At 43.2% G+C, this 12,852-nt stretch overlaps 1 protein-coding gene across 1 annotated transcript; it reads left to right on the forward strand.

The window, feature by feature from the left end:
* Positions 1–1,864: 1,864 nt before the first annotated feature.
* On the forward strand, positions 1,865–10,370 carry spopla (speckle type BTB/POZ protein like a). The gene is made up of 12 exons (XM_037489185.2): positions 1,865–2,060; positions 3,233–3,315; positions 4,929–5,046; positions 5,409–5,530; positions 5,803–5,954; positions 6,057–6,184; positions 7,250–7,427; positions 7,788–7,843; positions 7,926–8,048; positions 9,229–9,371; positions 9,474–9,527; positions 10,043–10,370. Exons 3-12 carry the CDS (start codon positions 4,969–4,971, stop codon positions 10,185–10,187), a joined length of 1,179 nt encoding a protein of 392 aa, XP_037345082.1. The 5' UTR covers positions 1,865–2,060; positions 3,233–3,315; positions 4,929–4,968; the 3' UTR covers positions 10,188–10,370.
* The last annotated feature ends 2,482 nt before the right edge of the window (positions 10,371–12,852 follow it).

A 12,852-nucleotide genomic window follows, 5' to 3' on the forward strand; every position in this document is an offset into this window, starting at 1 on the left:
TCATCAAAACAACTCAGAATTCTGTTAATTCTGGTTGTGTTTTGCGTAAACTGTTATTTACAGACAGGTAGGGAGGGACTGCAGTACTGTAGATGCAGACAAGGCAAGTAACAATATACAACAAAAACAGCCAACACTTCATCACAATACACTGCCTCAAAAGAAAATATGTATTTGTCATTTGTATGGGATTTTTCCTGGAAACTATAGTGAATAATAATACATTTATATATATATAAGCTATTTTTCCCTTTCCATCTTCTGAATATTTGGGGTATTACCATAAATCTTATTGGTTAGATTTAATCAAATTAAATGACAGTGGAATATTTGAGCTTTTCTACCATCTCCTTTGTTCCTGCGTTACGACTTTATTTCCACAACCCTGAAAGAAAAGCGTATAACTAACGTCAGACTTAATTTTCCCCTCCACATCTGCTGTACCTCGTTGTGATGAGGTCACCGGGCCTCGCCTTGTCACCGCAGCCCTTTTCTTCCTGCTGATGACTTCTGTCTGTACCAGTCCTCATCACTGAATGCACTGAATGCTTGTCAGGAATGATATCAGTAGTGTTTTGACAGCATTGCAGGTCGGAGGTAAGAGAATATCCCACTCGTTGTTTAGGGAGATATTCATGCTGAGGGCTATGCTTGATTAACATATCAAATAGGACAAAGACACCGAACAGGCATTCAGCGCCATTCATCCTGAAGCCAGGCACGCCACAAGAATACAATTGTGCCAATCAAACATATGAAGCGCAACAACAAAAAACAACTTTAGCGGTGCTCAGGCTTTGGGCTTTTATAACAGATAAATACAGTTCCATGATTATACTGCAGTCTCTCGATTGGTGAATTGTTGGATTTTGTTGTCTGCAGACACATTCGGCAGACACATCTCCTGCCCTTAAATTAAACCGATTTAAATTCCCGATAAGCTTAGCTGTATCTCTTCAAATGTGATCATATCATCTATCCCTTCTACTTCAAGATGGGTCAGCGTGTCTTCACTAGGATATCAAAGATATTTGATGTGGGCTGCGGGTATTAAAATGTGACATTTTGTTGCTGTGCTTACAGTTACAAACCCAAACTGACTTTCTGGGTGTTTTTGGTGTTGGTCGTCGCTTAACAACGCACAAATTCACAGACTGTACTGTACTTGTACAACCATAATTGGTGCAGAGGACACATTTATCGGTCATTCTGCAGAACAGTGTCTATCCATCTGAAAGGGAATTAGTTATCACAGGCCTACAGGGAGCCATTATAGACTATTGTTTCAGTGGCTAACCCCGGGCTGCTTTGTATACGCTGGATGAGAAACATGAGAAGCAGAAGAGACAGTGTGAAGGAAGGCTGAGAATGAGCTGCAGTTTGGGCTAATAAGAGATACATTATAAAAAAGTCTAATTTATTTTTTCTTTTATCTGTCGCTATACCCCAATGTGCCTATGAAGACGGGTTTTGCATTTCTTCCCATGTGAGGACCCTCGTCTGACATGTGAAATACTAAGTTAATTCAAAGGCACACAATGTCTATCTACTGCTTCAGAATGAGACTAAGAAGCTATTTATTGAGAAATATGTTAAACATATAGAAGAATTTGCATTGGTGAATTGGTGCGATATAAGAATGAAATAGAATAAAATAAGATAAAGTAAAATGATATGATATAATTTGTATATATAAAAAATGATGATGTGAATGAATGAAAATGTGAGTATATATATACATACGTTGATTTAAAACTATTATTGCAATCATTTTCGTTGTTATTATTGTTGATTTCATTGTCTAGTTCACGCATCCATGATAACACGAGATGAAGCAGGATGTTATCCAAATTCCGCGCATGCGCAACAGATATATTTTCTAGCCTCTTAAGCTACCAGGCAGCTAGACAGATGTAAGCTAGCACAGATATAAATTAGACAAAGAAACCTTGTGAAGAGACAGAGTGAAAAAGAGTTCAAAGTAACGGAGGGTGACAGGAGCGACTGTGACACAAAGCTATATGCGTTATTCGATACATACGGAAGTATGAAATTGAAAGGTACGCCGTCACTATGTCTTTTTAAACTTTTTGTGAGCAGTCAGTGCACAGATTAGCTTTGGCTAGCTGCTAGTTAGCCGCTGTTGTTTTCCCACCAGCAGATTGTACCAAAACGTGAGGGTTTGATTTAGCTTTGTTGGTTAGCATCCTGTCACAGGAATCAGCGAAGGCCCTTTGTTTTACACCGGGTGATGCGGGGTCTAAACAGCACATTATCAATTCAACTTAAGGGGTCCTCAGCTAGTTCGTGTTGCAATGATGAGTGCCGTAAGTCATCCTGGCAATATGTGGACAGATTTAATGGTGACATGTTTTGTGCTAAGATAGCCGATCGGTGCTAGCTGCATTTGCGGTACAGCGTTGAGGCTAAAGTTAACATTAATCTAGCTAGTGGGGACATTGATGTTAGCTTCGGTTAGCCAAATACGTATCGCACACTCTGACAGATTCACATGATCTAATTCCTTTCCTTTTTCAAATGAACTATCCTATTCTGGGGTAACGCTAGCTAAGCTAGCTAACACTCTAAAGAACGTGTGGAAATGTGTCCTTAGAAGATAATAATGATTGTTTGTAAATGAGTGTTGACAATTTAGCTGATGTTACGCCAGCATTGAGCTGTTGCTCTCTGCTGATAACGACGTGTAGAGTCGCATCAGCTCATAATCCAAATAGCTTGTCGGGCTAAAGCAAGCTGCGACGTCAATTAAATACATCATCGCTGTACTTTGCACTAAGTTGATGCAAACTAGCTAGATGCTTTCTTCTGACAGCGGCATTTCCGTTACGTCAAAGGCGTTGATCTGTGCGCCAAACAAAGTTGCCGGTGGTTCTCGAGTTGATCTGATTTAAGAGACAGGCCGACAGTGGTTTGCGTCCTGATGCATTCAGTAAAGCGTCCAGCGTCCCTGAATCTAACACTGCTGCTGCCGACTGTCTGCCAGCTATCTCAACGTTAACTGTTGCCCTCATTTTTAAAAAAATAAGGTGGCATTGACTCTTTTGAAAGCCCCCATTTGAGGGGAATGCCACCTCGTTGTCATTATTTACATCAGCAGGTAGATGAGACCTGTCTGGTTCATTGTTGGAGCTGTGGCTTGATTGCCAGTTTTGTTAGTGAACAACTTACATTTCTTCTAAAGAGGTCTAACGTGTGTTTTCTTTCCTCCTAGAGTGGAACATGAAGATGGGGCCATGAAGGATCCTGTGATAACTTAGAAAAACTGCATCTGCGTAGATTTCAACCATTCAAGAGGTGATTAGGAGCTTTTATTTCCTTGCGGAGGCAGAGTGATTTAGTTTTTGTTGTTGGGATTGTTGCCACAGGTGGTTCAGTTGCTGCGGTCTACTGCAGAACAAGTTGTCAAACTTGTCATTGCAAGCAAATGTCTGTGTACTTGCTGCCCTCATTAGCTGTGGGTTTGTTCATTCATTTAACCGGTGATGCCTCCTTCCTGTGACCTACGAGCAAAGACACTAAATGTCCTTTTTTATTGTCCCTGCTTACATGTTTATGATTGCACTTTATGTCACGATTTAAATATTTATAATGGTCTCGCATAAATATCCAGAGGAACAAAAGGGATGTTGTATGTAAACCCAAGCTGTAAAGTGGCCAAATAAGTACATGCGCACTAAAACAAACTGTGATTACAGTGTTACTCTGAGAACCGGGGGATTCTGCGACTATACTGTAAATCCCTGGGAGGAAGGAGCAGTGGTTCCATCTCTTCCCTGCCATCATACAGTATGATTTAAAACTAGTTGTACTGTATCAATCGGAATGAATAATTCTGATATTTGTAGGTTTTTGTCTCTGTCCTCATCTAAAAAGATGTCCAAAGACATGTTAAGATTTCCAAAGAATTTGTGAGTTTATAGCTTTTAAGGATGAATTGAAAGACCCGACTGAGAGATGACAGGGGTTTACAGGCCTAGATGTGAACTTGACTTTTTGAGACGGGTGAAATGAAATGTGCTCTCAGAAGGGTGTGTGTGTCCCCTCAGTGTCGAGGGATGAGGGAATAAACTTGCAGATACAGTTCTGCTGTTAGAGCTCTCGTGTCTGAACGTGGGCGGTTTCGTGTTTGCTTAACGTGCTGCTGGCTTAAGAGTTGGGTTGAGTTGCTCAAGTTAAATGAACTTTGCACGTTTGTACATGAACATTAGCCGCTATGACTAAATATCCGCAGGCTGATTGGCAGTAGCCTAGAATGTAGCATCTATCCTTCATTATTCAGGGTTGTTGCTAAACATCACCGTTCAGTGACTGATGTTAAGGTTGTGATGAGAGAAGTGGTTTTGCCACTCTGTGTTTCCAGTTTAGCTGGATCCATGTGTGTCCCACTTCCTCTGCTCATTACACAAAATAAAATGAGGTTTCCTGACGCGTCATTGTTATAACTGTGTCTAAAATTCTTTGAAGGTACGGTGGAGTTATTTGAAGTCTTGCTTTGTTGACATTGCCAGGCTGGCGAGTCAGCTCAGCTGGTTCTTAAAGATGATAACTTTTTTGGAAGGAAAGTGGCCACCTGTTAGGTTCCCCTCAGGTAAACACTGTTGTCTGAGTTTACATCAGTAAACAGAAGTCTTCGGCGCCGGTCAGGTGCAAGTTTCTTGTTGTTTTTTCGGAGGAACCAGACTGCAAAAAATCTATGTCATGCTGGCATTTGATTGAGAATAATTTGGGTGAAAGGATGATTAGCTACTACAAGGCCACATAGTGACTGTGAAACGACAGAAGCGCTCTGGTTAGTGCTTATTTTATTATTTTGACCAGGTGGTGTAAATGGGGAAATGATTGTATAACTGATGCTGCTTATTTGTGCAGAATAAATGCAACCTTTTTGTTTTTCTTGGATTCATTAGTTCTTAAAGGACCAGGGTGAGTGGTACTCCAAAGCCAGTGATGTCACGGGTTCCCACCCCTCCTCCTCCTGGGGAGATGTCAAGTGGACCTGTGGCAGAGAGCTGGTGTTACACACAGGTATGAAGACAGAACTAAACTCATTGAACCATGTTCTATACACAAAGGGGATCGTGCGTACCGTGGCTTATTAAAAGGTTTCAAATGATATCAAGCCACTGATATCTAAATCCCAGCCTTTTCCATTTCTGCTCTTTTATTTTAGCTGGCAACGTGAGCGATTTGACCTGTTAAATAATAACTTTAACAGTGGCTCAGTTCCACCAGGAACAATACTATGTCCCTAAAACAAAAGAGGCCAAATGGAACACAATCATTCATTTACATCTACAAGTGCGAAGATGTCAAAAAGTCACTTTTTTTCTTTTTTGCTATATTTTAAAAATTGATCAAAATATTTCTGCATATTTTTTTCTTCCAAGGTCAAAGTTGTAAAGTTTTCATACATGTGGACCATAAACAACTTTAGTTTTTGCAGAGAAGAAATGGGTGAGGTGTTGAAGAGCTCAACCTTCTCCTCTGGCCCCAATGACAAGATGAAATGGTGAGCATTCATGCTTTTTGCATGAATCTATCCTTCCTGTCCGTGTGTTCAAACAAATGATATTCAGAGCTCTGTATGGTTTTTTTTACCTTTATTGTACTGTGGAAACTCTGCACACAAGAGATAATTACGCTCTCTCAAAGCAAGAGAGAATTCCCCTGAAGGCTTCTCACAGTGTTGTGTTTGCACTAAAGTGATAAAAGTCGTTCCAGTTTGTAATGCAGCTGATGTGCACTTTTCTTTCTCCTTTTTTTTTAAATTTTATTTGCCAGGTGTCTGCGAGTCAATCCAAAGGGACTTGATGATGAAAGCAAAGATTATCTGTCATTGTATTTACTTCTTGTTAGTTGTCCAAAAAGTGAAGTCAGAGCAAAGTTCAAGTTTTCTTTGTTGAACGCTAAAAGAGAAGAAACAAAAGCGATGGGTGAGTTCAAGCAATCGGAGCCTCACTGAACATTTGGTGTTGCTTTTATCCTTGCACATAAAGCATCATCACGACTGGATTATTTATGTTTTGTTGTTGCAGAAAGCCAAAGAGCGTATAGATTTGTCCAAGGTAAAGACTGGGGCTTCAAAAAATTCATAAGGAGAGATTTCCTCCTGGATGAAGCCAACGGACTCCTACCAGACGACAAGCTCACCCTGTTCTGTGAGGTAATTCACCTTTTCATTCTCCAGCTAATATCAGGTTTCTGCAAATTATATTGCAGAGCCACACATTAATACTTGTGGTGTATTGAACTTTTTTTTTGTGTGTTTTGGTGAATGCTTTTGAAAGACTATTGATTTGGGCTGGCACACATTCCCTGTGTGTGTGTGTGTGTGTGTGTGTGTGTGTGTGTGTGTGTGTGTGTGTGTGTGTGTGTGTGTGTGTGTGTGTGTGTGTGTGTGTGTGTGTGTGTGTGTGTGTGTGTGTGTGTGTGTGTGTGTGTGTGTGTGTGTGTGTGTGTGTGTGTGTGTGTGTGTGTGTGTGTGTGTGTTCTCCTCATTTTCCATCATTGCATTCTGTAACAAGGCGACTGTTGTCCTGGATGTCACAAACACAAATGACTAAATAGTTGTATTGATTCTTCGATGAGAAGCAACCAAACCCCCTCTCTGTTGGACTGAAACATTCTACCCCCCCGGTGTAACCTCATTTGAATCCCGCCTGTAGTCGGATTAGTTCTTGTTGGACCAGCTCGTCTCTGGGTGTCGTGCCATTTAACTACAAACACACCGTTGGCATTTGCTTCAAATGACTTTAGGTTCTTGGGAAATGAAACGCTTATTCCACCTTGCTTGTTTTTCAAAATGATTGAATTCTGTTTGTCAAGAAGCTTAAATGTCTCCTAAAATGGTCGTTCAGTAGACAAGTTAAATGACGTGTCAGTGGATTTTGATGAAAATGCATTTGGCCAAATCCTGCCAGAGAGTGTGCCAGAAAGCACTTAGAGATTCAACAATTCCAGGGAAATTGCCACTTTGATCAACAAATTGAAGACAAAATGCCATTACTCAGCAATTAGATGTTTCAGCGAAGATAATTCACTTTAGTTTCCAGTCTTCAGAGTCCGTCCCCTTGCAGGTCCACCAATCTAGAAAATGTGCTCGAGAAGGAACAAATTAAAAAACAAAGTATGCTGCTCCCCAATTCCCTCCAACCTACTTTCTGTTGCACTTGTTGATTCTCTTGTTGTGTCCACACTGCTTCAACCTGTTGGTTTTTCTGATGCTCAGGTAAGCGTCGTCCAGGACTCGGTGAACATCTCGGGCCAGTCCAACATGAACATGCTGAAGGTACCCGAGTGTCAGCTGTCCGACGACCTGGGGAACCTGTGGGAGTGTTCGCGCTTCACCGACTGCAGCCTCTATGTGGGGGGGCAGGAGTTCAAAGCCCACAAATCCATCCTCGCAGGTAAGGCCCGCCTCCAGCCACCCGACGCGTGAGCGAGTACCCGCCATGCCCCCCCCCCCCGTGGAGAGCTTGAAATGCCTGAAAATGCTACGGTGGGCTTGTGCTCTCCACTCGATCCGGGTGCAGTTGGCGATGGGCTCTAATCCCTCCACCTGCGCTTGGCCCTTTGACCCAGACGACTTTAGAGTGACGGCGGCCTCCATTAGACACGCTGGTCAGAGGGAGAAACGCTGACCGTGTGGAGCCACAGGGATTTAGTGAGATTCTAAATCGGTCCTAGTTCAATGCTGATGTTGTGGTCGGCTAATGTTGCTCCTAAAGATGTTATTTATAAGTGTTGCATTTTTCTTTTTTTGACAGCGAGGTCACCCGTCTTTAATGCTATGTTTGAACATGAAATGGAGGAGAGTAAAAAGGTACGGACACAATGCTACCATCTACACAGGAACCATTGCTTCCTTTATGAGTCGTACAGAAACCTCTTTTCTTTTCTTGCAGAACCGGGTCGACATCAGTGACGTAGACCCTGATGTCTTTAAGGAAATGATGGGCTTCATTTATACAGGAAAAGCCCCCAACCTGGAGAAGATGGCAGACAATCTGCTGGCCGCTGCAGATAAAGTACGTAGGAAGTGAAACGTTGGTAATAGCAGTAGTTTCACAAACCTTGTTGTAGTGACAGGTTCTGGTGAGCAGGAGAAGATCCGCCTTCCCCGAGATTCCAGGTCTTTCTTCTTTTTGGGTCACCGTCCCGTCTGTAACCCTTTTATAAAACACAGCTCTACACAACTTGGTGTGTCTGAGCTAGCAGTAAAACCATCAGGTGTTGGCTGTATGTCCTTGACACGCTGCCCCCTGAGGTCAACGTGAGGTCGCCCCCCCAATACAAACACGTTGTACAACGAGGGGCTCCTACACTTCTGCTCTCCACTTCTTTTTGATGGCACAGAGGAAGCTTCACATTAGCTTTGTTTGGCTGATGATTTTCCTCCTTTTGAACACAGTGTCCAGTTGAATGTGATGCAAATAACGGTTCAGCCACCTGCCGCAGCCTGAAGTTACCTTTGCACACGACTTATTTGAACAAACACTTTACTGTTTCACGCATCGACCAAAGATGCATTTTTTTCTGGCACGTTTTATTTAAAACTGATTTTTTTTGCAGTACAGTTTAACAGTAGGGATTATGATAGACTAGTAATAACATCATGTACCTCTGCAGAGTCAATGGGGCTTAAAGGCTAATGTGTTCTGTTGTGGAATTACTCGGCCTGCATCTTATCTGACATCATTTCACTATTGATAACCTATAAAAAAAAATATCGTCTGCTTCAGTCCTCCCTCTCCCAGCGTCGGAGCTGCTTGTACACGGAGGGAAAAATCTAGAATCGGATAGAGCTCGGTCGCTCTTCAACACGCGCCGCTTGTGACTCAGCATCCGTGCGCAGCGCTGACTCGGGGTTAGCAGAGGGACGGCGTAGTAAGCGAAACGATGGCAGTTTGTTGTCCGTTTGGCAGCAGGCGGCGTGTTACTAAAGTAGAAGGACGTCCTGGGCCAAACGGACACAAGCAGGCACAGATTTCCCTCACCTCCATCATCTCAATCATTGCTTATGGCTTACGTCTCATACGTCATTGGTTTAATTGTTCCTGATAATTTTCACCTCTTTCCAGTAGAGTTTTAAAACTATCAAATATTTTGAGGATAGTTGAGACAAAGCCTGGAACCAGTGGGATCCGCTGAGCATCCAGGGTGTAACCACAGCTTTTTTGTGTCTGTCCCCCCCCCCCCCCCCCCCAGTACGCTCTGGAGCGCTTAAAGGTCATGTGTGAAGAGGCCTTGTGCAACGGCCTTTCAGTGGAGAATGTGGCCGACACCCTCATCCTAGCAGACTTGCACAGTGCCGAGCAGCTCAAAGCACAAGCCATAGATTTTATCAACAGGCAAGTAAAAAAAAAGAAAAAAGAAAAGCTGGAGTGATAAATTCCTGCTGCCATTTCTGTTTACCAGCCCTGAATGCTTACCTTTTTATCTCCTTGCCATAGGTGCAGTGTCCTGAGACAGCTGGGCTGTAAAGATGGAAAGAACTGGAATAGCAAGTATGTAATTAGCTGATATATGTGACACGAGAGTAATAACACCCTCTTATCTTTTCCCCCAACCAGATGCATTAGAATTCATTGTTTTTGCCGTGGCAGACAGAGTGCTACTTGCCTTTTCAGTTTGAAGCGCCGTATCTTTGTATTCAAGTTATTAATAGACTCCTACCTGGATAAACCTTGGAAACGCAATATTTGTCGAAATAGTTTTATTTCTATTTTCATTTTGTTTTTAAAGAAAGGAAGTGGTTTCTCTCCGATTGAGACACCTTGAAACGTTGGAGCTCATGTGGTCCCTGTCTGTCGTGTTGTGAAGACATTCTAATTCCACATCCGTTTTCCACCTCTGCTCATGCACAGACGCCACTAATGGCCCTTTTCAAAGTTTACCGTGCAACTCGGAAATCAAGTGCCCCTTATTTGCTTTGTCGTTATGATCTCATTTGTGCTTATTGATTTTTAATGTGCACATTTTCGCGTCTTAGTGTTGACTTCACTTTGCCTTTTGCTTACAGTCATGCTACTGATATAATGGAGACTGCGGGCTGGAAGTCAATGATCCAATCCCATCCTCACTTGGTAGCCGAGGCCTTTCGCGCCCTGGCTTCAGCACAGTGCCCACAGTTTGGTCTTCCCAGGAAGCGCCTAAAACAGTCCTGACTGCCCCCACTGTGCCCCAGGACTTTACTGGAGGTGTGAAGCGTGGGTTCACAGAAGGACGGACTAGTGAGGACGCCACTCTTTGTTTTTGTTTTTTTCCTCCCTTCCACCAAAACTGAACACACTTGAATAAAGGAAGAGTGGAGCTTTCTGGCCAGCGCCCCGCGGGGGGGGGGGGGGGGGGGGGGGGGGGGCCGACATCAATGGATTAGGAAAAAAAGACAAAAATGGGTCAAATTGGTGTGGCTTGCTTTGCTGCCCCAGCTGGATTCTGTTCAGCCCGAGTAGCGAGTCAAGCTGTTGGTTTTTTTTTTCTTTTTTTTTCTCTCCTGTAATTTTAAAGAAATGGCCTTAATATATCTGCCATTGCTCTGGAGCTGCTCCGGAGTTCTCTTGTGTATTTTACTCTGTGCCTGCCTTGTCACAAAGACCAGGCCACCTCCAGGTTGCACTAGTTCCCATGAATAGTCATTTTGATATGGAGTTCTATAGGAACGTAACAAAGGTTTAATTAAATGGGAAATATTATATATTTGTAATGTTTAGCCCGTTTTGTGACTAGACATTAAAAAGCATGAACACTTTCAGTGCAAGGTCAGTTCTTTACACTTTTTAAAATATGTGTATGCCCCATATTGATGGCACCATTTCTATGTAAATGACAGTTGAACCATCTTCAGAAGACCAGTGTACAAGAAAGTCCGTTCTATTCCATATTTGTGGGGGAAACTGTAACCTGCCCTTATGAAGTCCCAGTATCAATCCCTATAAAACACGTGAGGCGGAAAAGTGTCCATACTTTGGCCCTGCTGTATTAAAACATTGGAAGTATTTACTCAGTCTCCCATTCGGATGAAATATTCCAGATCATACGTCTGTGAACTGTTCTAGATTCAATTTTGAGAATTTCTGTCTTTAGTATCGCCAACTTGCAAATATCATATATTCTCACTATATTGTGGTAACTAAAAGTGGAGAGACTAATGCATGGTCATGTTATTGTCAAAGAAAGTGTCCAAGTACCAATTTTGTTTTAACAATTTATTTTCTGCAATTATCTGACATCTTTGTGCAGAACGAAATGAATTGAGTGTGCAAAAAAAAAGAATCCTCTAACATGCTTGGACATTTGTAGGATGCTGAGCATCACTTCTACTGGCAATGTTATTCTGTGTTTGAATGGAGGAGGGGGAGGGGGGGGTTGTCATGTTTATTCAGTCCGTCTCGTACGTAGTGTGGTGTGACCGACACTTCGGAGGTTTTTGTAAATTAAAAAAGTGGCATCGTTTTACGCGATGTTACTCATCATTCAGTCATGTTGAGATGTTGAGACGTCTTTTTGTTTGGAAGCAGAAAAGAGGAAGTTGTGGTCTGCAAGAATGCAAGAATTAACCCATTAAACCATTTTCCAGCAGTCTGAAGGAGCCCAGGCTTTTTTCTTTTTTTAATTCAAAGTGACGGGAGATGTGAGCCGGAGGACTGGTGATTAAAATCTGCACGGTGTCATTCAAACGCTTCTTTCTGGAGTGCCAGGTTCAGGTGATTAGGGCTTTTCTTTTCTTTTCTTTTCTTTCTCTCCGCAGGTTTTCTTTTAATTATAAGATTAGAAAAAAAAAATAATCAAAAGAAAACTGTTCCTAAACTGGAGCACAGCAACGCGTTTAACGTCGGACCTCTCACGCCGCATGAAAGACCCCCCCCCGTTTTATGTGTGAATGCTCAGCACAAACTCATTAAAGCCCCCCAACGCCAGGCTGCCCCTTCCCGCTGGAACAGACACTTCTTCCTCTTCTTCCTCCTCTTCTTCATCAGCAGCTCGCCGATTCCTCGTCCGCCCCTCAGCGCAGATCCGAGGAAATGACCTGATGGCGTCGCCCCCCCCCCCCCCCCCCCCCCCCCCCCTCTAGCTGGTACACTTGAAAGACAAGCTGCCCGCGGTGGCATCGTCACGTTTGAGAAACGTGTACGTGCGCGTGCGCGCGTGCGTGTGTTGGCCTGTAACGACGGGACGTTGGTTTAATGACCGAGAGAAACGCTGCTGATGAATCTGCTCGCGGGAGGTTTTCTGAAGTCCTCTCGATATTTCAGACTGATGTTTTATTCAAGTTTGCTTTGTATAAAGAGTGATGCTTGAGATGCAGCTGGAGGAAGCGTCCAGTCCGATTCTTTCCTCCACAGAACCTGACCTCAAGTTAATCATGAGATATACACTCACCGGCCACTTTATTAGGTACCCCATGCTAGTAACGGGTTGGACCCCCTTTTGCCTTCAGAACTGCCTCAATTCTTCGTGGCATAGATTCAACAAGGTGCTGGAAGCATTCCTCAGGGAGTTTGGTCCATATTGACATGATGGCATCACACAGTTGCCGCAGATTTGTCGGCTGCACATCCATGATGCGAATCTCCCGTTCCACCACATCCCAAAGATGCTCTATTGGATTGAGATCTGGTGATTGTGGAGGCCATTTGAGTACAGCGAACTCATTGTCATGTTCAAGAAACCAGTCTGAGATGATTCCAGCTTTATGACATGGCGCATTATCCTGCTGAAAGTAGCCATCAGAAGTTGGGTACATTGTGGTCATAAAGGGATGGACATGGTCAGCAACAATACTCAGGTAGGCTGTGGCGTTGCAACGATGCTCAATTGGTACCAAGGGGC

This window comes from Pungitius pungitius, chromosome 10, assembly GCF_949316345.1.
Source record: "Pungitius pungitius chromosome 10, fPunPun2.1, whole genome shotgun sequence".
Classification (NCBI taxonomy): Eukaryota; Metazoa; Chordata; class Actinopteri; order Perciformes; family Gasterosteidae; genus Pungitius; species Pungitius pungitius.